This window comes from Pecten maximus, chromosome 19, assembly GCF_902652985.1.
Source record: "Pecten maximus chromosome 19, xPecMax1.1, whole genome shotgun sequence".
NCBI lineage: Eukaryota > Metazoa > Mollusca > Bivalvia > Pectinida > Pectinidae > Pecten > Pecten maximus.
This window is the reverse complement of record NC_047033.1, coordinates 9,935,527-9,963,070: the sequence shown is the minus strand read 5'-3', so window position 1 is coordinate 9,963,070 and position 27,544 is coordinate 9,935,527. Positions and strand designations below refer to the sequence as shown.

General features: G+C 37.9%; 1 protein-coding gene across 1 annotated transcript in view; it reads left to right on the top strand.

Moving 5' to 3' along the window:
- Positions 1-220: 220 nt before the first annotated feature.
- The window catches only part of LOC117318112 (dipeptidyl peptidase 4-like), a 51,075-nt gene continuing 23,751 nt past the window's right edge, over positions 221-27,544 (top strand). The window contains exons 1-6 of the mRNA XM_033873115.1: positions 221-971; positions 6,168-6,282; positions 7,859-7,888; positions 13,321-13,356; positions 25,410-25,505; positions 27,175-27,269. Coding sequence (XP_033729006.1) covers positions 918-971; positions 6,168-6,282; positions 7,859-7,888; positions 13,321-13,356; positions 25,410-25,505; positions 27,175-27,269 — 426 coding nt within the window. The 5' untranslated portion in view covers positions 221-917. The remainder of the gene's footprint in view (positions 972-6,167; positions 6,283-7,858; positions 7,889-13,320; positions 13,357-25,409; positions 25,506-27,174; positions 27,270-27,544) is intronic.

Below are 27,544 nucleotides of genomic sequence, written 5' to 3'. Positions count from 1 at the left end.
AGAAAAAAATATATTGTCACCATGCAAACTTGATACCTGATCTTTATTGACATGTTTCCAGATGAGTGATTTTGTTTGAAAAGGAATAGGCTGGTGTACTTAGGAGCCCTGGTGTAGCTCGATGTGCAAATGTAGCTTACGCTGAGTACCGAGTGTTTACAAATGGAGTCTGTTTAGGTAAACATGGGACATGAAAAATTCAATAATTTTTATTGAGCTAACTATATCCGCCATGTTGCTGTGATTGCCTATGATGGTGACTCTTTATTTTGTCCCATATAGGTAACTGTCATTATCTGATGACCAAGGTGAATGAAATTGTGAAAATATACAGCCTAGATTTTAACATTTAGGTTATGTGGATTTCATCAGGACATGATTGATAATGTTGGGATAAATTCCTCGTGTGTTCCATGATGAAAATGTGAACCTGCAATGATTTTTGGACAGAATTCATGTGGATTTATATCTACTGTATATTGTAATATTGTACTGGTGAAATTTGTTGATTTGGGAAGATTTCCAGATAAACTCTTACACCTGGACAGATGAACCGTTGTTGATTTTTCAGATTTTAAGACTGCATGTGTTTGGAACTTCCTGGTGGGGGTTGGTGTACCCTGAAAAGGAAATCGTGACTAGATACCGAAAATCTTTATGGAACAGAGAGATATTGTTTTCATTCAGACAATATACATGGGATGATTTCTTACAAAATGAGCAGAATTTTAAACCCATCACCTGGATTAATACTTACATTTACAATATAGTGTTATTGAGTCTCATTGAGCATACAATAATCACTAGTGCATTCTGATTTTTTGCCTGATAAAGGGAGACTATTTAACCTAGCTTTGTCATTATCCAAGTGGCTAAGTATTTCTGATTTTAAATCCATCAGGATATGTAGCCTAAAAATGGAGGTGATACCTTTGTCAGACCACTGTGACTCCTCAGAGACCACCTTTTCTGTAAGTAAGTTCAGTTACTGAACTGTGTTTTATATTTGCCACATGTGAAAGCCAGGTGAGAGTCGGTGTGTGTTAGAGTGTCCCTTTAGAGGTTGGAAGTCCGATGTTCGAGTCTGGTCTGGTCGTTGTATTTTTCTCTCCTGTTACATTTGATTCCCAACAAAATACCCGCAGGGGTGGTATAGCTGGGTCTCAACTTTTGTTGAAGATGGAAGGAATGTAGCGAAACTAGACTTGGCTGAACGCCGGTGGCCAGACGTGGCATGCAGATAGCTCAAACTGTTAAAGCGTTCCTCTAGAAATCGAAAGTCTCATGTTTGAGTATTGGTATGGTTGTTGCATTTTCCCTTAATTTCCTGTTACTCATGTACAAAGTAGATATATAATGTACTGAAATTCGGAATATATTTTATTTTATCAAATTTTGTTTCAATTTGTGATTTATCCGAAGTATAAAGATCTTTATTCGAGGGACCATGATACTAATTGGTCTAGTTTTAATGGGCCATGTGACAATTATGCATATATATTTCTCTTTGATATTGCACAACAGCAATGCACACTGCTGTAGCTTTGCGTGAGTTACGTGCAGAGAACAATTGTTTTGGACAGATATTGATCAGTGGAGTAGCGCCTCCGAAACCTCCAACTGTAATTATGTAGAAAGGAATTTTGAAAATATGTCATCATCAATTCGATAAATTGCACTGCTGGTATAAAATGTGCTGACAGAAAAATGAAATTGTTTGTTTTCAATTTACTGTTAAATTTTCTCAAAGTTGCTATTAATTAAATTCACAATTTACAAATGAATAAGGACAAATTCTTGTGACCCCATTTCCCCACCCCCTCTCCATTCCCCTGTTCGGTCCCCATTCCCTTGACCCCTACCCCGAAAAGTTCTGGCTTTGCTTATATAGAGCTAACAAATATTTCAGAAACTTGGCTCTAATTGCATCTGCAGTATTCGACGGGACACTTAGATTTCCAAGATGGCAGATTTCCAACTGCAGTGTATAATTATTTAATTAAGTTGGATGAAAGAATATATGCTATATAATCCTAAAGCCAAATCTTGTTGTGAAATATATTATAGAATTCTACAAAGTTTTCATATCAAATCAATCTTTTTGATCCACCATCAGCCTAAAATCTTGCTATTTGCTTAAACGAAAGCTAAAATGTGAATCATTTTCATGAAGATTTTTGTATAAATGGAAACAAATTAAAAATTCTTTTTTATTGATCATCTAATAAATTAGTTTTGAAGATATTCCAGAAACCAATCGTTATTTTCGTGTCTTATTGAAGTCGGAGATCATGTTGGCTCTGTTGTTATATGTGGTTTCCTCTCGAGGGATGCAGTGTTCCATCATCGTTCACACATATGTTCACGTTTTGTTATCACAGTATAGAGACTTCATTTTTAAGGAAATTATGATTAAACTTGATAATAATGTATTGGTCAAATGTAGGAATATCTCAAATGATTTTGTTTTTCATGGTGTCAAAGTCAAAATCCCTTGAAGGAGTTTGAGTTGGCACACAAGGGGTTTTGTAGTGTTTGGGATGTCTCGTGTATATTGAGTATGAATTAAAAACCATCTAATTGTCATGATGTGATTATACCCACCACAACCAAGTTGGGGATATGTTTACTGGAGTCAGCATGTCTGCTTTTCTATAGACACAATTTAATTTTTTGCCACATAGTTCTACAAGGATTATGTCATGACATTTCCATGTGTCTCCCTTGTATCAAGAGTTATGGCCCTTTATGCCACGATGTGAGACAGACCTTGTCCAGACTACTCCTTCAAACACAGTTAACTAATTTCAATAAAACTGCACAGGAATGTTAACAAATATGTTAACATGTGCATGTAGGATTTATTACAGAAAATTTTGGTTGTCATGGTAACCAGGTCAATACACATGTTTTTATATTTATCAAGAGATTTTGGTTGTCATGGTACCAATGTACAGAGCAACCCGCTTATTTGCATAGCCCTTTTTCCATGACAAAATATGCAAATAACCGGAGTATTCGTATAGGCGGAGTTGGATTTTGGCCCCTCTTATACACATGTAGATCGTCAGGTAGGTACTCAAAATGGGCGCTATATGATTGTTTACGTTATTTGCATTAAAAATATATTTAAAAAAAATACATAATTTAAAATATAAGAGTAAATACGATATACATGGGTTGTTATTCTTTGTAAATGTACAAATATTTGCATACACTTCATCGTTTACTACTTGTCACTCCGAGTCTCTGGGTCCGATATCGGTCATACACGCGTGGGTTGGCACTACGATGTACAATGTCATCGTTTCAATTAACATTCATTATTGTCTCGAGATGCGTTGTGTTCCTGCTATGAGTATATTAGTTGTTTGATCATAGATGATGAACTGCTGAAGCAATAGACTGTCTTAAATGACCGTGACATGTGTATTGTCGTTTGGGTTTGTTTTGGAAAATGGCGCACACACAGAAAGAGTTGTCGTTCATTACACATATGCCCCCACAATGCAACGCGCCTAGAAAACAATCATGGCGATCGCAACCTGCCTCAGCGAGTGTTCAAGTGCACAGAACACAGGTTTGGATCGATGCTATAATAAATAAACAAATCTCATCAAAAGATGAGGCATATAGATATTTTATTCAGTAATTCTTCTGCACATTGCTACTGATATGGTCTAAAAAATAACAATGTCGATATCGATGCATCGAACGTAACCTGTAATGATTAAGTGTGAACCAATGATAAGATAACGTTGTACATCGTGTCGAATCAATAATTTAAGTTTAAACACATTTCATAAAACTTTTATTACAGGAAAATCACAAAATACCCTAAAATCAATTAAAAATTTTCGATTTTTTGGAATTTTTATATGCATATAAGCGGGAGTCGGTGTTTTAGTCGATGCAAATACACGGGATTGAAATACAAAGATAAAGAAGAAAAAAATCGGGACCTGAGAATTTTATGCAAATAAGCGGGATATTCAAATAACCGATATCCAAATAAGTGGGCTCCTCTGTATATGATATACACAGGTTTTGTGTATAATAGCAAATAACTTATAAGTCTATGTATAATCAGTTCTATTAAAGCTTGGTCAAGTGTTGTAAAATACAAATACATAATGGTGCTACTTTCCAAAACAATACATGTCAATTGGTTGCCATGTTTGCATCAATGATGGGTAGAGGAGGTGCCATAAGTTCACCATTGGTTAATTTTAATAGGTATTTGATCGGTGTGTGTGACATTATGTCACTAAACTATTGCCCATGATGACTTCACATGCAGACTGCATGAATACTACAGCAATCTGACATCATATTTGTAAAGATTAGTCAAAAGCCAAATCAGATGCTGCAAAATGTTTTCTAGTTTAAAAATAAAACTTCAATGCTAACTAACTTACTAGCACATGAGACGAACTTCTCACCTGACCTTGTATAATTTGATAAGTAAATCAGCCAGAAGTTTAGTAAACAGACATTGATCACCCAGCCTAATGACCTTATAATGCTGAAGACATGTTATGCTTATAATAAAAAAAAATACACATGTGAAAGTGTGTCTGCAGGGCCTGATTTATATCGGAAGTACTGGAGTAAACATGTGATCAGGCATCTTATGTATAAAAAAACCTATCTGTTCAATAAGTTATTGTGGTACATTTTCAATGTTAGGTACATTACGTTTTTTTACGGTCATTGGGTACAATTCTGGAGAGTCATTTCATGGTCACAAGAGGATTATGGTAATTACTAATGGAAAGCTCTGTGTGTCAATTACGAAATACTTAACGGATAAGATTGGGAAATTGTCTGCCGGGAATGCCGGAGAGACAACGTAATTCTGAGAATTCCACCTGCCAAACTGTAGCTGTCGGGGAATGTTGCAGAGGACAACATCATCGATGGCAACCATTGATAATTGGTCTGGCTGGTAATGGGGGAGTCTTCCGTCAAATAAATAACAGCTTTGAAATTTTTACATCAAATCTAGAATATGTCCTGATATTTCGTAATGTTTCAAATTTTTCCTATTTTAAGACATAGTAATTGACATGACTTATGGTAACTATAGGCATGTTGTTTGATTTTACCTACAAGCTTAAATCAACTAGCTGAGTGGTTAAGGTGTCCCGACACTTTATCACTAGCCCTCCACCTTTGGGTTGCGAGTTCCAAACCTATGTGGGGCAGTTGCCAGGTACTGACCGTTGGCCGGTGGTTTTTCTCTGGGTACATTACTCAGGCTTTCTTACATCTCCAAAACCTGGCACACCCTTAAATGACCAAGGCAGTTAATAGGACGTTAAACAAAAAACAAACAAACAAACAAACAAAGGCCATGCATACCTATAGATCATGAAAATCTTCTGATCTCTACAATTTGTGTCAACCAAAGGGGCTATTAAATAAATACAGATTTGTGGCACATCCTTAATAGCGATGTCAGAATTTCTCAGTTTTTGTCTTTTCTTGTTTAATGAATGTTAAATTTCCTTGTAAGATATTCATACTGTTTATCTATAACTCTGAACCTAAAAGCATATTGATACTGGATACATTATGATGTAGATATAGCAATCTCATTGGAATGTGGATTAGGGCAATTCTAGAAGTTAATTGATGTTCTTTATGACTCTTAAGCTTTGCATTCAAGATGATTTTACACAGTTGCATGATACTGCACCATCATCATATGATAGGAATGCAAGCTATATGATGTAGAGTGGTCTCCCTTGAGTTAATTAATGATTCCCGCTTTCAACATATATTCCACTTTTGAAATGAATAAAAAACTTATAGTGTTTAACCTAATTAGCACCCTTTTAGACAAGTTAAAATGTGAGCCTAATTCCAAAGTTATCTTCAAATATAACATAATGTAGACCAACATTTCTAAATAATCAAATTATGGTGAGGCATGGAATGGTAATTGAACACATTACTCTATGAGGTGTTTATGAATTTAGAGGCGAAATGCATTACCAGTATTTTATTTTTTGTATTGGCAGGGTTTGAGGGAGGGGGAGAGGGGTTGCTTTCACAAGAAGTTCTGATGGGCACAAAATCATCAATCGTCACCCTTATATACCTGATTTGTGGTTCTTTGTGGTAAATCAGTTATTTGTACTGATTGTTGTTCTGTCTTTCAGGAGTTGGTTGGTAATACACAGCAGCAGAAGAACTGGCGGGGGATAGCCATCGCGCTTCTAGTCATCGTCATCGTCTGCTCTCTTATCATCACAGCCATCGTCCTCTTGACAGAAGGTCAGAAATTTCTCTTCTTTACCCACATTTGAAATTAAATTCAACCACAAGAAAAGTGCATGTATATTTTTATCTGAATTTTTCTTGTGCATGTCCAACTAAATTCTACCCAAATATTGTCACATCACAGTTCGACAAATCTATGCATATCAACTGATCTAATCAACTGAATAGTCAAGACCTCAGACTGTTTTGGGATTGGCAAGATTCCTATAGGGAATGTTTTAGCAACTAAATAATAAAGATGAAAAATAAGATAAAACAAAAATTTGAACTCTGCTGAATTGATTTTGTTAAATTTGGTTTGGTCTTTTTAAATTAAGTTTGATTTTGTTAAATTTAATTTGATTTTGTTAAATTTAGTTTGATTTTTTAAAATTTAGTTTTCATAGTGCATTCAACTGTAATGAATTTTATCATGGCGATACAGAATTGTCCTTAAGATTTTCTCGGACATCTTCAAATGTTTGATTATGTTTTGTTTAATGCGGTAATTATACGACAGGAATATTTATTGGGAACAAACCTCGAAGGGTTGAATTTTATCTAACACTATTAAGTCAATAGTCCAAATTTACACTCAGATATTGGGATGATCAATCTGGTATTACCATATTCATCTACAAATAAGCTCACTTCATTTTTGTAGAATCACCAATTTTTAAACAGCAAGCTGAAAGTGGTTCACAAATAAGGCTTCCACAATCTTTTATACCATAGGGAGGGGCTTATTTGAGAATGGATATTGTAATAAACCTTTAACACTAGAAGAGGAGGCTTATTTGATGATAGATATGGTGCTTAATTAATTTTAACACAAGGACAGGCCGGCTTATTTGAGGATAAATTTAATACATAGAGGATATCTAACAGTGTCTTCAGTAATACCAAATATATTTCACGAGTGGGGCTAATATTTTGATATTTTTCACGAGTGCGCGATAATACCAAATATATTTCACGAGTGGGGCTAATATTTTGATATTTTTCACGAGTGTGCGCACTCGTGAAATATATTTGGTATATTACTGAAGACACTGTTAGATATTCTGTTTATTACATTTTTTATCAACGAAAAACCTACCCTGTATGCTAACTAGGCCTAATGTAAACAAAAAAAGTAGTTTCCCCTGTCCAGGTGCTGACATATATGTCGGGCTTTCTGATTGGTCAATTATTTTGGTATTTTCTAATCATTAATTTGATTGGTCAAATCAGCAAAAGTGATATTTTTTAAAAATATCACTTTTATAGAATGAATAACTTTTGATATTTCACTGGTAAAAATATAATACTAAACATTCACATTTAGAGGAGGGGGCTTATTTGAGGACATGTACAGTACTAGGCATTAGAGTTTTGTAGGTTGCAAATATAGCAAACAATAAAATCCTGAAAGACATAATGAAATTTTGGGAAATAGAGAGAACATGTGGGGTATGGGTGGGAGCACGTAATTCTTGGCATCGTGTTTTTCCTCCTTACCGTATTCTTTCTTTTTCTGTTGATTCTGTTTCTTTCCTGCACATCATTTTTGTTTTGTTTTCCTTATTTTTGTGTGCATGGTTTGTTTTAGCCAAAAGCTCTGGTGCTGAAGCTACAGGAGGTAAGCACAAAACTAAAGCTTGGATCTGGGGATAGAGCTAGGGTTTAGTTGTTACATCCACAGAAATAAAATATGAAAGCCACCAGCTAGATAGAATCATTTCAAGGGTTAGACTGAGAGGGTCGAGGATTGGTAACTCACAGAGGGAGTCGAGGATTGGTATCTCACAGAGGGAGTCGAGGATTGGTAACTGGGAGGGTCGGGGATTGGTAACTGGGAGGGTCGGGGATTGGTAACTGAGAGAGTCGAGGATTGGTAACTAAGAGGGTTGAGGATTGGTAACTGAGAGAGTCGAGGATTAGTAATTGAGAGGGTCAAGGACTGGTTATTGAGAATAGAGGATTGGTGACTGAGAGGGTTGAGGATTGGTAACTGAGAGGGTCAAGGATTGGTTACTGAGAGGGTCGAGGATTGGTAACTCACAGAGGTTGTCAAGGATTGGTAACTGAGATAGTAGAGGATTGGTAGCTGAGAGGGTTGAGTATTGGTAACTGAGAGGGTTGAGGATTGGTAACTGAGAGGGTTGCATGAGGATTGGTGACTGAGAGGGTTGATGATTGGTAACTGAGAGAGTCGAGGATTAGTAATTGAGAGGGTCAAGGACTGGTTATTGAGAATAGAGGATTGGTGACTGAGAGGGTTGAGGATTGGTAACAAAGAGGGTTGAGGATTGGTAACTGAGAGGGTTGAGGATTGGTAACTGAGAGGGTTGAGGATTAGTAACTGAGAGAGTCGAGGATTGGTAACTGAGATAGTCGAGGATTGGTAACTGAGAGGGTCGAGGACTGGTAATTGAGAGGGTTGAGGATTGGTAACTGAGAGGGTTGAGGATTGGTAACTGAGAGGGTTGAGGATTGGTAACTGAGAGGGTTGAGGATTGGTAATTGAGAGGGTTGAGGATTGGTAACTGAGAGGGTTGAGGATTGGTAACTGAGAGGGTTGATTGGTAACTGAGAGGGTTGAGGATTGGTAACTGAGAGGGTTGAGGATTGGTGACTGAGAGGGTTGAGGATTGGTAATTGAGAGGGTTGAGGATTGGTAACTGAGAGGGTTGAGGATTGGTAACTGAGATGGGTCGAGGATTGGTAACTGAGAGGGTCGAGGATTGGTAACTGAGATGGGTCGAGGATTGGTAATTGAGAGAGTTGAGGATTGGTAATTGAGAGAGTCGAGGATTGGTAACTGAGAGGGTCGAGGATTGGTAACTGAGAGGGTCAAGGATTGGTAACTGAGAGGGTCGAGGACTGGTAATTGAGAGGGTTGAGGATTGGTAACTGAGAGGGTTGAGGATTGGTAACTGAAAGGGTTGAGGATTGGTAACTGAGAGGGTTGATGATTGGTAATTGAGAGGGTTGAGGATTGGTAACTGAGAGGGTTGATTGGTAACTGAGAGGGTTGAGGATTGGTAACTGAGAGGGTTGAGGTTTGGTGACTGAGAGGGTTGAGGATTGGTAATTGAGAGGGTTGAGGATTGGTAACTGAGAGGGTTGAGGATTGGTAACTGAGAGGGTTGAGGATTGGTAACTGAGATGGGTCGAGGATTGGTAACTGAGAGGGTTGAGGATTGGTAATTGAGAGAGTCGAGGATTGGTAACTGAGAGGGTCGAGGATTGGTAACTGAGAGGGTCGAGGATTGGTAACTGAGATGGGTCGAGGATTGGTAATTGAGAGAGTTGAGGATTGGTAATTGAGAGAGTCGAGGATTGGTAACTGAGAGGGTCGAGGATTGGTAACTGAGAGGGTCAAGGATTGGTAACTGAGAGGGTTGAGGATTGGTAACTGAGAGGGTTGAGGATTGGTAACTGAGAGGGTTGAGGATTGGTAACTCACTGAGAGGGTCGAGGACTGGTAACTGAGAGGGTCGAGGATTGGTAACTGAGAGAGTAGAGGATTGGTAACTCACTGAGAGGGTCGAGGACTGGTAACTGAGAGGGTCGAGGATTGGTAACTGAGAGAGTAGAGGATTGGTAACTGAGAGGGTTGAGGATTGGTAACTGAGAGGGTTGAGGATTGGTAACTGAGAGGGTTGAGGATTGGTAACTGAGATGGGTCGAGGATTGGTAACTGAGAGGGTTGAGGATTGGTAACTGAGAGGGTTGAGGATTGGTAACTGAGAGGGTTGAGGATTGGTAATTGAGAAGGTTGAGGATTGGTAATTGAGAGGGTCGAGGATTGGTAACTGAGAGGGTTGAGGATTGGTAACTGAGAGAGTAGAGGATTGGTAACTGGGAGGGTCGAGGATTGGTAACTGAGAGGGTCGAGGATTGGTAACTGAGAGGGTTGAGGATTGGTAACTGAGAGGGTCAAGGATTGGTAACTGAGATGGGTCGGGGATTGGTAATTGAGGGGGTCGAGGATTGGTAACTGGGAGGGTCGAGGATTGGTAACTGAGAGAGTAGAGGATTGGTAACTGAGAGTGTCGAGGATTGGTAACTCACTGAGAGGGTCGAGGACTGGTAACTGAGAGGGTCGAGGATTGGTAACTGAGAGAGTAGAGGATTGGTAACTGAGAGGGTCGAGGATTGGTAACTGAGAGGGTTGAGGATTGGTAACTGAGAGGGTTGAGGATTGGTAACTGAGATGGGTCGAGGATTGGTAACTGAGAGGGTTGAGGATTGGTAACTGAGAGGGTTGAGGATTGGTAACTGAGAGGGTTGAGGATTGGTAATTGAGAGGGTTGAGGATTGGTAATTGAGAGGGTCGAGGATTGGTAACTGAGAGGGTTGAGGATTGGTAACTGAGAGAGTAGAGGATTGGTAACTGGGAGGGTCGAGGATTGGTAACTGAGAGGGTCGAGGATTGGTAACTGAGAGGGTTGAGGATTGGTAACTGAGAGGGTCAAGGATTGGTAACTGAGACGGGTAGAGGATTGGTAATTGAGGGGGTCGAGGATTGGTAACTGGGAGGGTCGAGGATTGGTAACTGAGAGAGTAGAGGATTGGTAACTGAGAGGGTCGAGGATTGGTAACTCACTGAGAGGGTCGAGGACTGGTAACTGAGAGGGTCGAGGATTGGTAACTGAGAGAGTAGAGGATTGGTAACTGAGAGGGTCGAGGATTGGTAACTGAGAGGGTTGAGGATTGGTAACTGAGAGGGTTGAGGATTGGTAACTGAGAGGGTTGAGGATTGGTAATTGAGAAGGTTGAGGATTGGTAACTGAGAGGGTTGAGGATTGGTAACTGAGATGGGTCGAGGATTGGTAACTGAGAGGGTTGAGGATTGGTAACTGAGAGGGTTGAGGATTGGTAACTGAGAGGGTTGAGGATTGGTAATTGAGAGGGTTGAGGATTGGTAATTGAGAGGGTCGAGGATTGGTAACTGAGAGGGTTGAGGATTGGTAACTGAGAGAGTAGAGGATTGGTAACTGGGAGGGTCGAGGATTGGTAACTGAGAGGGTCGAGGATTGGTAACTGAGAGGGTTGAGGATTGGTAACTGAGAGGGTCAAGGATTGGTAACTGAGACGGGTAGAGGATTGGTAATTGAGGGGGTCGAGGATTGGTAACTGGGAGGGTCGAGGATTGGTAACTGAGAGAGTAGAGGATTGGTAACTGAGAGTGTCGAGGATTGGTAACTCACTGAGAGGGTCGAGGACTGGTAACTGAGAGGGTCGAGGATTGGTAACTGAGAGAGTAGAGGATTGGTAACTGAGAGGGTCGAGGATTGGTAACTGAGAGGGTTGAGGATTGGTAACTGAGAGGGTTGAGGATTGGTAACTGAGATGGGTCGAGGATTGGTAACTGAGAGGGTTGAGGATTGGTAACTGAGAGGGTTGAGGATTGGTAACTGAGAGGGTTGAGGATTGGTAATTGAGAAGGTTGAGGATTGGTAACTGAGAGGGTCGAGGATTGGTAACTGAGAGGGTTGAGGATTGGTAACTGAGAGAGTAGAGGATTGGTAACTGGGAGGGTCGAGGATTGGTAACTGAGAGGGTCGAGGATTGGTAACTGAGAGGGTTGAGGATTGGTAACTGAGAGGGTCAAGGATTGGTAACTGAGACGGGTAGAGGATTGGTAATTGAGGGGGGTCGAGGATTGGTAACTGGGAGGGTCGAGGATTGGTAACTGAGAGAGTAGAGGATTGGTAACTGAGAGGGTCGAGGATTGGTAACTCACTGAGAGGGTCGAGGACTGGTAACTGAGAGGGTCGAGGATTGGTAACTGAGAGAGTAGAGGATTGGTAACTGAGAGGGTCGAGGATTGGTAACTGAGAGGGTTGAGGATTGGTAACTGAGAGGGTTGAGGATTGGTAACTGAGAGGGTTGAGGATTGGTAATTGAGAAGGTTGAGGATTGGTAATTGAGAGGGTCGAGGATTGGTAATTGAGAGGGTCGAGGATTGGTAACTGGGAGGGTCGAGGATTGGTAACTGAGAGGGTTGAGGATTGGTAACTGAGAGGGTCAAGGATTGGTAACTGAGATGGGTCGAGGATTGGTAACTGAGATGGGTTGAGGATTGGTAACTGAGAGGGTAGAGGATTGGTAACTGAGATGGGTCGAGGATTGGTAACTGATAGGGTTGAGGATTGGTAACTGAGATGGGTTGAGGATTGGTAACTGAGAGGGTCAAGGATTGGTAACTGAGAGGGTCAAGGATTGGTAACTGAGAGAGTCGAGGATTGGTAACTGAGATGGGTCGAGGATTGGTAACTGAGAGTCGAGGATTGTTAACTGAGAGGGTCGAGGATTGGTAACTGAGAAGGTCGAGGATTGGTAACTGAGAGAGTCGAGGATTGGTAACTGAGATGGGTCGAGGATTGGTAACTGAGAGATTCGAGGATTGGTAATTGAGGGGGTCGAAGATTGGTAACTGAGAGGGTCGAGGATTGGTAACTCAGAGGGTCGAGGATTGGTAATTGAGAGGGTTGAGGATTGGTAACTGAGAGGGTTGAGGATTGGTGACTGAGAGGGTTGAGGATTGGTAACTGAGAGGGTCGGGGATTGGTAACTGAGAGGGTCGGGATTGGTAATTGAGAGGGTTGGGGATTGGTAATTGAGAGAGTCAAGGATTGGTGACTGAGAGGGTTGAGGATTGGTAACTGAGAGGGTTGAGGATTGGTAACTGAGAGGGTTGAGGAATGGTAACTGAGAGGGTCGAGGACTGGTAATTGAGAGGGTTGAGGATTGGTAACTGGGAGGGTCGAGGATTGGTAACTGAGAGAGTCGATTAGTAATTGAGAGGGTCGAGGATTGGTCACTGAGAGGGTCGAGGATTGGTAACTGACAGATGTTTACACATATTATCTTAGAATTACACTAATATTTATATTTGCAAGGTTAAAGTAATATATAAATATAATCATTGCAGTATAGCTTTAGGTCTGATATCCCTATTTGCTGTAGTAATTGTTTTTTCTTTTAGTTTCATTTCTTATTTTCATTTTGTTTCTGAATTTGTTTGAGTGTGCATGTGCTTTCATTTTCTGTTATTTTTAGTTGAAGGTTCCCAAACCCTAAACTTCAGTACAACAGGTAAGTATAGAATATATATAGGCAGCAAAAATCCTGAATCATATTAAGGTTATATGTTACATAACATGTTGTATAGGTCTTGTGTTAGAGTTATCTCCCTTTAATGTTGTGTAAGAGTTTTTCCTCGTTTCATAATCGTTTCCATAGCTTATTATGTAGAAATGTCATAATGTTTTCTTCAAATGGATTATACACACCTTTCTTACCTTTGTTCTACGACAAAACATGCTAACTTTATTATTTTCATAAAAAAATAATTGTCATAACTTAAGTATTGTGGATCTTTTATAATCTCCCAATTTTCTTTACAACTGTTTTCTTTGACACTAGCTGCCTCAGCTTTCGCCCATGTAGAAAGAGTTGTGTCCCTTGACTGAGACAAAGTCTATGTAATTGTTGGTACTTGATGCTTCCAGCTTGGGGTTTATAAATTTTACAATGAGCTAAGGACCATGCTTTCTTTACTATATTATGCGTATAAATTGTAAAAGACCAAAACTGTCAAAGAGAAGGTCAATAGCAATTTTATTGATCAAAGAGGGTTGTTCAGGGTCAAAGAAAGGTATAATATTTGAGATTGAAAAGTTAAAATTCACACTTCAGCTAGTTTTTTCAAGACATTTTTTCCCCCCATTTTTTAATTCTTACAAATTTAGATTCTTTTACATTTTAATAAGATTTATCAGAAAAAAAAAAAAATTTGCAATGAAAAAACAATTGTTTTTTGCATTAAATGGCACAAAAGTGCCAGCTGATTAACAGTTGTTTGATATTGGAGACGCACATTAGTCCCACCATGTTGATGTCGGCACTGAAATGGTGATATATTTACTTGTGATTTAATTTACGACAAATTGCTAGGAGAACGATACCAGAGCGCACAACCTGACCTCATTACAAGCTTGGGGGAGAGAAGGGGAGAGTGTGTTACATGTACTACAATGATGCACTGTTTGTTAAAAACATTGTAAGGATACAGATCTCAATTTCCCCGGGGAGCGTTTAGAATACAGATGAAGGAGACACTGTGACGGATAGTGGAAATAAAAAAAACTAGACAATTCCTTAAACGTTTCAGTAAGATATTCATGTGGTGAACATCCAGAACACTTGTAAGTGAAGTAAAGCCTAATGTTTTACAGGTTTTGTCTCAATAAATTTGTTCTGAAATTAAAAGTTGTCACCAAGCGATGGCAATTATAAGATTAGATTAGAGGTTACCTGCACTAATTTTGTTGTCATAAAACTGAATGGGACACCTTTAATCTAAGTTTGTTATACTATGGACTGTTGATGAAAACCTGGACCGTTTATAAAAACCTGTTGTATTTACTATTGTATTTTCTCTGTAATAAGCCCATCGGACAAAGGGGTGGGCCAATTGCAACAATGGATCTCGAAGTGCTATTCTGGGTGATAGGGTGGTACATTGGTAACACCAAGCCTTTCACCAAGGCGACTGTGGTCTGATTCCCTGATCAGAGATGAAAGATGCTGGGCCACCTGCCTAAAAGATGTGGGGTTACCTGCCTAAAAGATGTGGGGTTACCTGCCTAAATAATATGGGGTTACCTGGCTAAAAGATGTGTGGTCACCTGCCTAAAAGGTGTGGTCACCTGGCTAAAAAATCTGGGGTCACCTGCCTAAAAGGTGTGGTCACCTGGCTAAAAGATCTGGGGTCACCTGGCTAAATAATGTGGGGTCACCTGGCTAAAAGGTAAACCTGCCTAAAAGATTGTAGGTCACCTGGCTAAAAGATGTGTGGTCACCTGGCTAAAAGAAGTTGGGTCACCTGGCTTAAAGATGTTGGGTCACCTGGCTTAAAGATGTTGGGTCACCTATCTAAAAGATGTTGGGTCACCTGGCTAAAATATATGGGGTTACCTGTCTAAAAGATGTGGGGTTACCTGTCTAAAAGATGTGGGGTTACCTGCCTAAAAGATGTGGGGTTACCTGGCTAAAATATGTGGGGGCCCTGCCTAAAAGATGTGGGGGCCGCTGCCTAAAAGATGTGGGGTTACCTGCCTAAAAGGTGTGGGGGCCCCTGCCTAAAAGATGTGGGGTTACCTGCCTTAAAGGTGTGGGGGCCCCTGCCTAAATCCCCATGGGTTTTCCCAAGGTACATCAGTTTCTTCCCTTAGTAAAAAAATAATCCCTTTGTGCTTCCATAGGACCAACAAGTATGTTGATATAACTTGTTTCGCAATTTTGGAAAATGAATAGGCAGCCATCTTGGATTTTGACAATTGCAGGTTGCTCCTGCTATATGGTGTTATGTAAAGCTATTAATATTTTGACGGAAGAGTGAAAGAAGGGAAAAGAAGAGAAAAGATGAGTCTTTTATTTGACTGATATGGATCATTCAATGGTGGATGCCAAGATCCCTCTGGGATCTCTTGTTGTATCTGTTTGTGTTTTTTCAAAAATTAAAATTTTTTTCTTTTAAATTTCAATAAGGTTAAAAAGAGAGACAGGCCAATTATACAATAAAATCAGTATAAAACACAAGTGTCTATAACATAATACATTTACTAATGAAATTATTGCTCTCTTTAATATAAACATACAGTATGTAGCTGTTTTAAGAGCAGCAGACCTTTTCCCTAACACCTCATGTTATTTTTTTGGTGCCTTATTTACATGGAAGGTGTAACGAACATGCACGCATACTGATGGAAAAACAGTTGGCAACTCCAATCGAATGCTGCCTTCTGCTGGGAAATCTTCAACAGTAAACAGCATTCATTTCAGTTCTACATTCAGACACAGACCTATAGAACTTAATGCTTAATGCATTAAGCAGAACACGAAAGCTCTCTCTACAGATTTGTATATATTAAGACTGTTAGAAAATGTAGGACATGGATGTTTCTAAATTAATGTTCTTGCCGCAGCGGATTTGAATTACAGAACTAACTAGCACATATTCTTTTGACTAGCATTTTATAAAGATAATCTAATACTGTACAGATAGACTAACAACTTATTCTCTCCAGCCTAGAATTCAGAGTTCCTATCACAAGCTATATTAGGCTACTACTAAAACTCTAGGTTGTATGGAATGAAATTTGTCTGGGTAAGATATTGGACGGTGCTCAAGATGTGCTTTGTTTTGCCACACGCTCCAGTATAATACAGTATAGTGGTACTGTATTGCTCAACGTCTCCTGTCTTTGTGCTCCAATCCTCCCAGCAAACCTTAAGTGCCTGTTTTTGTCAGCTACAGAATTGTCCTAATGTCATCAAAGTAGCATGGCTCCACAGTTCTCTGAAATTTTCTCAATGGCTTTGGGAATAGTAACAGATTTCAACTGACTTGCTATGTAAATATATCCAACATTGAGATTTCGTTGTACAGAAATTCTTTTGACTAGAATTCTGAAACAAATGCTTGCAAGGTTTTGTTTTTCTTTTAACAGCCAATCCTTTTTCATTTTCCTGCAATAAGCCTACGACCACCTTTTCTCTACCAATGTCTAAGAGGAAAAATTCGGTAATACAGTTATAAGCTCCATCTCTTTACATTAATACTTTTGATTTCTTTCACTTATGCAGCATTTTTCTCAGAAACAGCTTGCTAATTTCACAAAAGTATTCATGTGCTGTGCTGTGCTGTCCTTGTTGTTTCCTTGGGCAAGACACTTCACCCTAATTTCTCTGGATGACATGTAACAGCTAGCTAGGTCCCCCATATGTGTTCAGTAAGGTAGTCACCAGCTACTACAAGGACTCACTGGCTGTTGACGGGAAATAAACACAGCAAAAAATGTTCACTGTTGAGTATCCAAGATGGCCGCCCTGGTCAAAATTGGTGAGCTCATACAACTGAGAATTAATCATGACTTTCAGAACAGGATCCCTTATGACTACAAGGATATAAAGTTAGAAGAATTTTAAATATTTGCTGTGCCTTTTGTATGACCAATGGATCTTCTCGAATCTTTTTATTTAATGGGTTTATATATTCAGATCAATTTGGGTAAAAAATACAACAGTTCTGAATGGTCCATGTCCATGATCTTGCCAGTAAAAGTGTAAGAAATTTAAGCAGTGAACTACTTAATGCTATGATAGTTAAAATGAATATAAATGACACTTTATAAATACATGTGCTATATCAGAGCACATCAATACTTTTTTCTCAGAAATCAGAGCTAGGAATTTCAATTTCTTGCTAGACCAGGGGGAACATTACAGAACAGTGAACTTTTCAGTTCGATTTGGCAGTATAAATCTGTTGTCTGAAAACGTTAACAGAAACACCTATCATAAGTCAATGTTTAACTGCTATGAAGGACGTGATACAATACAGCCCACAATATCTGCCAGAAATATACTCCTATCTGCCTCGGAAACATAAAGACTATGGCCTTCCTTAGGGACTTACACAAGTTCTCAATGATACATAGACTTTTCCCCTGTAGAATTAAAAAGGCAGTATCCAAAAGCACAAGAGGTTGAATCCATTCTTATAAATCAGGGGATATAAGCTTATGGATGATGTAACCATACATTTTTTGATAGACATTTCCAAAAGGCGATAACTGATACCAATAAATTTCCATGGAACCTACGCTTTTAAAATACAGCCCTGATGCAATTTAGAAGTCGGAAATCTCTCACGATTCCGTACTTGTGTTGGCAGACGACTAAATTGTATTTGTTTTATTGGTGAAATCGACAATATCTGTGAAGTGTGCCTCTCAGCCTTGCTCATATTGTAGTAGTATTTTGAAGAACAATATAATTTTGTTGTGATTTTTTGGGATGATAGGTCAGAGTTTTCATCTTCTGTGGGAAATTTCCATTTACTCTGTAAGGCTTTTATCATGCATATATTTGTAGAAGTACTTTATTTCATAAAGATCTGCAATAAAATTTGATTATTTTTGTGAGGTCTAATGATAGTAATGTCTGCAAATATGAAAGAGATGGTATTTATGAGATTGTGCTATTGATTTTGTTGTGAGACCTGAAATTAAGTTACTTAACAGAACGGTTAGAGAGAGAGAGAGAGACAGAGAGAAAGAGACAGAGAGAGAGGCAGAGAGACAGAGAGAGAGGCAGAGAGACAGAGAGAGAGACAGAGACAGAGATTATATTATATATAGAGAGGGATATATGGACAGGTATATTCATTTAGACAGATAGATGGATTGGCGGGTATGAGAGCGTCAGGAGGGCGACCAATGACCACATGGATGAATGAATTGGACGAAAGGATGGACAAAGGATGAATAAGAAAAGGACGGAAGAGATATTGAAGAATTGATAGATAGATAATTGGAATGATTGGCAGAATACTTCATTGCCAAATGAAAAAAAATAATTTCAGACTTTTTTTTCAAATAGTATACAAATGGGCTACAAATTACATTTCGAGGGGCTGCGGTGGCCGAGTGGTTAAGGTGTCCCGACACTTTATCACTAGCCCTCCACCTCTGGGTTGCGAGTTTGAAACCTACGTGGGGCAGTTGCTAGGTACTGACCAGGTACTGACCGTAGGCTGGTGGTTTTTCTCCGGGTACTCAAGATGCTACCATGAATTATTAAGTGGACAAAGACATTACCAAAAATGGACATATCTCTAGTGCTGATGTACCAATACAAGACATGGAGATGAAGGAAGGACTTCGTAAGTGGATTACCCGGACAAAATAACCTTGTTACAGAATTATACGAACATGACCCAGTTTTGAAAGGGTTGTATAGAGAAGAGGGTAAATTGTGTTATTCTGAATTGGGGACAAGTCTCACTGAGGAGACGGGGGTATTTTCTGATTGTACAGGTCTCAATTAGAAGTATAGACATCGTATATATATATCTCTGTAGGTAAGGTTGTAATAAGCCTGCATAGAAATGGTTATTTGTCTGGAAATTACTTTATTGTATAGCCCCACCTCACCCCTTCTCCTACCCCCTGCTCGACTATATATAGGGGGGAATTTAGCAATACACTTTTGACAATACCGTAAGGTATATATACATAATTCAATTGTGAATTAAAATTACGGTCAATTAGCCTTTGGCCAAATTAAAAAAAAAAAAAACAAAGGATATAGCTTGACATATTCATATGTTCTTAGAAATATAAATATCGAAAAAGTTCAATAGCCTATGCTGACACGAAGTCCACAAGTCATGGATGCTTGTCAGTCCTGGTACGCCAATGGGTATATAGCCTATCACTATATTACACAGGCCTTTGTTACTGTTTGGTTAGAAGCTGCTTATAAATGTTCTGGAATTAATACAAAAATACAATTATGCCCCCCTTCTTGTTCAGCAATCTTGCTGATGAATGGTCTGTATTGAGTTGTAGGAAATTTGGCCGCAATTGAATCTGGACCGAATAACGGATCGACGGTCAGAATTGGTCAATAATGAAGCTGGAGGTTTATTGATAGGAAGGTCAAGAATAGCCAAAGTCGTTAGAGAATAAAGGCAACGGGCAATGGTAAAGAAATTGATGAGTATGAAGTTGGGTTGTAAATTATGGACAGTGCGGACTGAATAGTGGTCATTGGTGACCATCCGTCCTGATTTGGATGCTGTGGTCATCACACAAAATGTCAATCAGAAATGAATGACTTTTGATCAGGTGATTGAAATGGACATTTTGGATCAGTGGGAATGGCAGATTTTGATGAAGTAAGAAGTATGTTGTGGATGTAGCACATTCGCATTGGTATCATTCCATTTGAAAACCTGCATATCTTTGGTATTCCTACTTCACCAGAGGTGTCTGCAGTACGTGACACCGATGGAGATTAAATATACCTGTGTTGTTAAAAATCAATTTGTGTTTATTTTCAACCTGTTTGGTAAAGGCCATGTGTGCTAGTGATCATTGATCAGGAATGTAATGCATTTTTGTTTGATGTTTAGAGGGTCCTGTTAGGGGAGAAGGAAAGAATGGGGTGGTAGAGAGGGTCCAGTGGGAGAGAAGAAAGGGGTACTATTGAGAATGGGGTGATAGATTGAGTTAGAGGTCTATTAGGAGAGAAGAAAATGGGGTTTATTATAAGAATGATATGATAGAGGAGGTCCAGTGATAGAAAGGAATGTGGTCTTTTTAGAATGGGGTGATTGAGGGGCCCAATGGTAGAAAATATAAGGCTCCATTGGGGTCTATTGAGAATAGGGTGATAGAGGGCATCGAGTGGGGTTGGGGAATTTGGTCTTGTTGAGAATGGGGTGATTGAGGAGCTTTATGAGGGGATGAGGCATGGGATCATATTGATTAAATGGGCAGCTGAAAAGATGGGAAGGTGGTACTGTTGAGAATGGGGTGTTTAAGGGGGTCCAGTGCGGAGAGGTTAAAGGCAGAAAACTATTGAAGGAATGGATGCTTAAGAGTGATCTGATGAGGAGAAGGAGAAAGTACCCTGTTGAGGAAATGGAGTCAATGAGGGTAATATGATGGAAAATAAACCCAGAGGAAAATGGTGAAGAAGAGTCTGTAAGGAATTAGAGGTCAAGGTCAAGAGATCAAGTCAGAGTTGAGAGATCTATGTCAGTTAGGAATTAGAGGTCAAGGTCAAGAAATCAAGTCAGAGTTGAGAGATCTATGTCAGTTAGGAATTAGAGGTCAAGGTCAAGAGATCAAGTCAGAGTTGAGAGATCTATGTCAGTTAGGAATTAGAGGTCAAGGTCAAGAGATCAAGTCAGAGTTGAGAGATCTATGTCTGTTAGGAATTAGAGGTCATGGTCAAGAGATCAAGTCAGAGTTGAGAGCTCTATGTCTGTTAGGGATTAGAGGTCAAGGTCAAGAGATCAAATGCAAGTCAGAGTTGAGAGATTTCCAAAATAGAGACTGGAAAATATACCAGTTGAGCAGTTGGTGATTGGAATACATGTTTTAGTGCACTTATTAGGTCAAATACGGTAAGAGAATTAAAAAAAAAAAAAGCTAACATTACAAGAAAATGAGCCCTGGTTTAGCAAAGTGCATGAAAAAGGAAAATTACAACAGTTTATTGAAGATTGGACATTAGAAAATTTGTCAGAAATCCTCTAACATTACATCACCATATATGAAATATTGATGACAGCTTGAAAATATGAGCTGGTCGTCTGCCAACCAGAAATCTGATGACCGGTCATTACAAAGCTAACGAGGATCCTAAAATATCACTTTCCTTGACATAATTACCTAGTGGGTCCTCTCACAACCCTTCCAACATGGCCTATATATCAGAGAGGTGGCGAAACTCCAGGCAATGATCAGTGAATGGAGGTGATGAATGACGAATTGACTGTTCAAGTGACCTGGTCAGGAAGACCATCAATTAAGAAAACCCATGACTAGGCATTGATTATGATGCAGAGGTTGATTAATGGTTGTTTTCTTACAAGCTATAAGTTAAAGTGGTCAATGAATCTTTAGTCTTTGGCAATCTCGACAACTCCATCCTCTAGTGTTTCAGAGGTTGAATACCAAGTGGTCCTTTTAAATGTCTCTCTCCTCAAACATCCTTGCTTGGAATGGCATTATTGACAAATTTGCCTACTAATATACTGATGATTCTAATATTTCCTGTAAAATCTGGATTTGATGTATGGTCGTCCAACCATTGACTCGTTTGGTGGTGTCCTGAACTAGGGATGAATGTGTCCAGGTGTTGTATCACAGAACTTGGTCTTTATCTGAGCCAGTATTGTAGGTCTAGTATATTTTCATGCTGTGTTTAGATTCTTTCTCTTCAAATATTTCGGAAGAGCAAAGGGCAATCTGCTGAGCTGTTATGTGACCATCACTGTTAAGAGACTACCTCTATAAGGAGACCACCTCTGTAAGGAGACCACCTCTATTGAGAGACCATCTGTGTTAAGATTCCGTCTCTATTAAGAGGCCACATCTATTAAAAAACATATTTGTTTAGAGACTCTCCCTAGAGAGACCTGATCATCAGGAAACTACCTCCATTAAGAGACCACCTCTATTAAGAGACCATCTGTGTTAAGATTCCATCTCTGTTAAGAGGCCACATCTATTAAAAAACATATTTATTATTTATTGATAGGCTACATGTAGAGAGACCACTTCCATTATGAACAGTACTACCTCCATTAAGAGGCCACCTCTTTTGAGAGACCATCTCTTCTGTGAGACCACTTAATTTAAGAGAGCACCTTTTTAGCTACATTTGCATCCAGTCATTTTTCCCATAGATATTTCTGAACTTGTATGAATTACTTAACTTAAAGTTTTTCATATGAAAGTATAACAGAATCTAAGTTTCCTTGACCGAGTCTCTTTCCTTGATTATTAAAATACTGCTTTCTGATGAAAGAGTCGAAAGTAATTTTGATGAAATTAGAGCTTTATTATAACCAAAAGAGAGATAGTTATGGGCATTCTCAAAGAATCAAATATCATAAACAATCATAAAATAATATATATAGCTTATCAAATGCAGTAACAAAAAAAAGAACCGTATCTTTGTCTGAAATGCAACCATCTTGAACTTTATAAAATGAATTTCAAATGATCCCAACAAGTGGTGAAACTGTTGTTGGTATGCAGACATGATGGTGAAGAGGTACTCATTTGTAAAATACCAAGTGGTGACACTGTTGTTATGCAGACTTTATCATAAACAGATACACATTTGCAAAATATTTGTCTTGTAACACTTAACAGTAATAAAGAGGAGTTCTCCAACATTTTTATGATGCAACATCTCTAGATCTTCTTACTTAAAAGTTTCAGCAGAAGAAATTTTCAATTTACTTTAGAGTATTCTAAATACCAACAGGTGTTTAGAAATGCATGGAAAATGCAAATTTTGTCATTAAATAAATGATGATTCAGTTTTGTAGTGAAAGGAGAATGATTTGTGGAATGGTGTAATAGCACTTGTACAAATCTAATAAAAATATTCCTTTTAACTAGTAATGCATACTTCTATCTCTTGAGAATGTCTGTATGAGTAATTGAACAACATTACACTGCAGAGTATATCCTAGATGATACATTCCATAATACAAAACTTAAATTTACATGATGGCTGCATAAGGTTCAGTAACAATCAATTTTAGGCTGACTATATGCTACATATTTGTGAAATTCATCTATTTTCTAAAAGAATCTCAAAACCATGAAACATTAATACAATGTATGCTTAATTCGGAAGGTTTTTTTTTGGAATTTCATAGTTGTTGTGATTTTGGTTATATATAATTTTGTTATGTACATGGAATCATAATAGCTTAGTCATATATAAGCCCCAGGTGTCTGCCCGATCCCTACCATTGGAAGTTTCTGTTTCTCAGGAAGCTGAGGCCACAGCCTAGCTGTCCTTTGCTGTTCAGGTTGTGTCCTTGGATAAGTTGCTCTGAATGGCATATGTGACTGGCCTGTGGTATGTTTAGTGAGGTAGCCACCAACTACTACAATTTGACCCTGCCTTAAAATGGTTCCATCTCACAGGTGACAAGATGATACAGTAATATATATATTGATATTAAAGGCTGATCACTTAACACAATGATAAACTAAGTAAAATATCTTTTTGTTTAATGTATATTTATATTAAAGGGAGATAACTCAATACAAGTCAGTTTAAGTTAATATTAAATTAACCTTAATTTTTATGGGAGATTCACACCATTTTGTTTAGTTCCATTTGGGTCAAATCCTTAATTAACTCTTTGGATATTTTAATGAGATAGATCAATTTTTCATTCTCGAAAGTATTATACTTTCTGTAATTGTAAACTTTGAAATTTTTACAGTCTATCATTGATTATTTACTTAAATTTTTTATCAAAACATTTTGCTATCTATTGTATAAAATCTTTCTGGTGTTATGGATCAGTGTATACTGTTATTTTGGTCCCCTATCTACCAGTGAAATGGGGGCACTATAAGTTTCCTCTGTATCGTCTTGAAGCTAATACCAAAGTTAATCAGCGCTCGATCAGCAGCTTAATTCCTTGAGGATCATTGGATCGGGGAATGTAATCACACTTCACACAAGGATATAATATCTCAGACAAGTTTAGGATTGAGGGATTTTGGGTCAAGGTCACTTACTGTATTTATCAGGGGTTGATAGGGGACATGTATTTCTCTAGCATTACCCTTTATGCTTGCTATATTGAAATCTATTCTACAGGTACAATATTGACCTTGAACAAATTGTTGTTTTAAGTGCTGACAAAACTTGGTAACATAATAGAAAATTGAATTTCTGTTTAACTGTATTGATGTTGTCTGCCATTGTTGCTGGTGCTATTAACTTAACAATAAACAAACTTCTCTGTTTAATGGAGAAATCAATAAAATATGGAAATCAACACACTCAGTTCCCAGACCAATCAATTTCAGTATTAATGCAAATTGTTTGTTGAATTATCTCCCCTTTACTAAATTTCTTTTGTTTGACTCAGACTTTTCAGTTTTAATTTTTGAAGATTGGAAGAGTATATAGATTAAAAAGAGAGGATGCTTGTGGTTAAAATATGATGTTTTAAAATATTTTTTTATTCGTAGATTTTGTGTGATGCCCTTCCCTGTGGGTAGAAATAATTGTATATAGTGAGGTCAACTTTCCACTTACTCTAAGAAATATCAGTTATATGCAGTCCTGTGTATGCTTGCTTAATTTGCTGTTGAAACTTTTGGAATAAGTAATCTTGGTAAACCATTGGCAACGGCATGTTAATTCTATGCGTAATTATCAGCACTTAATTTGTTACTGACTCAGCTTGAGTTAATTTTCCTTCAGCTGAAAGGTAGCAATTCTCAGAAACTGAGATTTAAGTTGCATGAAAAGACAGATCATTGATCAAAGAGGTGTGTGGTTCCTCAGATTGTGAAACAATTAACACTTCGTGAAATACTGAAAGCTGTGCTGTTAAGGTACGCCAAACTTAACTGTATTTGTATGTGTGCATGTATATATATGCACTATATTTACCCAGCAAAACATCAAAAGTTTCTCAATATGCCATATAGTATAAAAGACACATTTTTTCGTATATAATTTGTTAACTAAATCATTTTTTGAAAAAAAATTTGATAATTGTTTCTTTTATATTACAGCTAAACCAAAAGAAGATACAAGAGAAAAATTAAGTTTTGAAGATTTCCTGACAGGGGAGTTAAGACCGAAATCCTTCCATCCAGTGTGGATAAAAGGTAAGAAATCATTAAAATCTGGGCAACTCCTGAAAAGGGAACTAGATGGTGAGATACAGTGATGTTGCCATGGTCACCAGAATGGAGGATTCTGGTTGTTCCAAATTCATTATCTCATGTATCTAGAAATTTGTAGACACAAGTTTTGAGTGAAACCAGTCCATTTATAAAATAACCTTTATATGGTGTTATACATTGCATAATCTAACAAAATTTCTTCAAAGGTTTATCACAGTCCCTGAAATTGAATATCTTTGAATTCAAAGACAGCAAGTTCCCGAGAAAGTCTTGGCATTTGATGATTCAAAGAAAGGTTTTATGTAAAGATCTAGCAGTTCTAGTTGGTGTTTTGGGACATATAGCTTGTCTATATATAGCTTTAGAGAATCGCTCCAGCAGCACAGGAAAAAAACTTGGGACATCCAACACAGTTAATTACACATTAACAAGAAATTGTAGAGACTCCTTCATGTATCCATGGTTACAATCATGCCACCTTAATAGTACGTTTCAGATCCGCGTAGCATCCCTCCGGCAGAAAGTTGTCGCCTACATGTCAATATCTTAACAAGAAGCACCCAAAAAAGGAACAGATATGGAAAAAATGTGAATATCAAAGATTTCTGAACTTTCAAGAATTATTTAAAAAAAAAAAAATCAGAATTGATGATTAGATAATGGCTCATTGTTTTGAGCTCACCTTTAAGAGAATTGTTAGCTTAACTTGAAAAGATCATATAACAAAAGCATTGTTTTATGTTTTGTATTGTTTATTTTTTTGACCGATGTTAACTAAGTCTTCCAGACTTTGTACTTCCAACTACCAATATATTTGGATGTTGAATGCAAATACCATGACCTGAATTTGAAATATTAAGAATACAATCATTCTTTAATCCAAGAACTCTTTTTTTCCTTTTGGTACTTAATTTGGAAAGCAATCATTATAAAGTCTGCTGAATAAAAGAATTAATACAAGGAAAAATTGTTGGTTTTGGCAAATTATTATATAATTTTATTTAGTGGGATGTTTTAAAAATTTCAAAATATATACGAACATGCAATGTTTCGTTTTCCACATTTATGTACTTTTATGAGTTGTCCTTGAAGGTTTGACCTCATAGACAAAAATATGATAACCCTGGTTGGACGACCAATTCATTCTACATCAACAAGGGAGCCGAGTCTGTTTTCAGCTTGTTGTGTTATTGATTATTAGCGTGAGACTGTCCTGTGGTTTTACTCGTAATTTTGGTCCTAGCAATTGTCTATATATAGGTTCAATAATTACGTCAAATACAACCAATTACAGAGAAGAAGATATTCCTGTAGAAGTTACTCAAAAGGGGGCATTTCTTAGTTTTTGTCGCTGTGTCTTTGTCACAAAGCATTTTTTCTTTTTTTTTAATTCAATATTTTATAGTGTAATACATCATCATGGAAAAAAATATATTAATGAAATTTTGTAGAAATTCTAGTGAATAGGGCAAAACATAGACGGGCATCGTGGAATAAATGGAAGGAACCAGAAAGCTGCTGTTGTTGTTGTTTACTCTGACCTAATATTTCAGATACTAAACACAAATTCAATAAAGGAAATATAAAACACTGAGCACAGCGATACATACCTGAATTATTATTAGTTGACATTTTGTATCCTATTTGACAGATGACAATTTCCTCTATCGAAATGATGATGGTGCCGTGGTTATATATCAGTGTTCAGATAACTCGACGTCGACGCTCATGGATAATACGACATTCGTAAGTATTTTTGTGGACATGGCAAAAATGCAATTTTTTTTTTGAAATTTATTGGCCAATAGTGGAAAATCTCAATGGAGAAAATCTTCCAAGAACCAATGTACAGAAAATGTAATAGTTAATCTCCAAGGTCCCTACAGGATCCCGGCGCAGGGCCTTGTACGTAGGATACAGGTAGAGCCGTCTTGAACAATTATAAAAATTCCTTGCCTGGTATTTAGTATTCCCTTGAATTAAATATTTGTGAGTATTCTTCTAAACAAGTTATCAGTTGT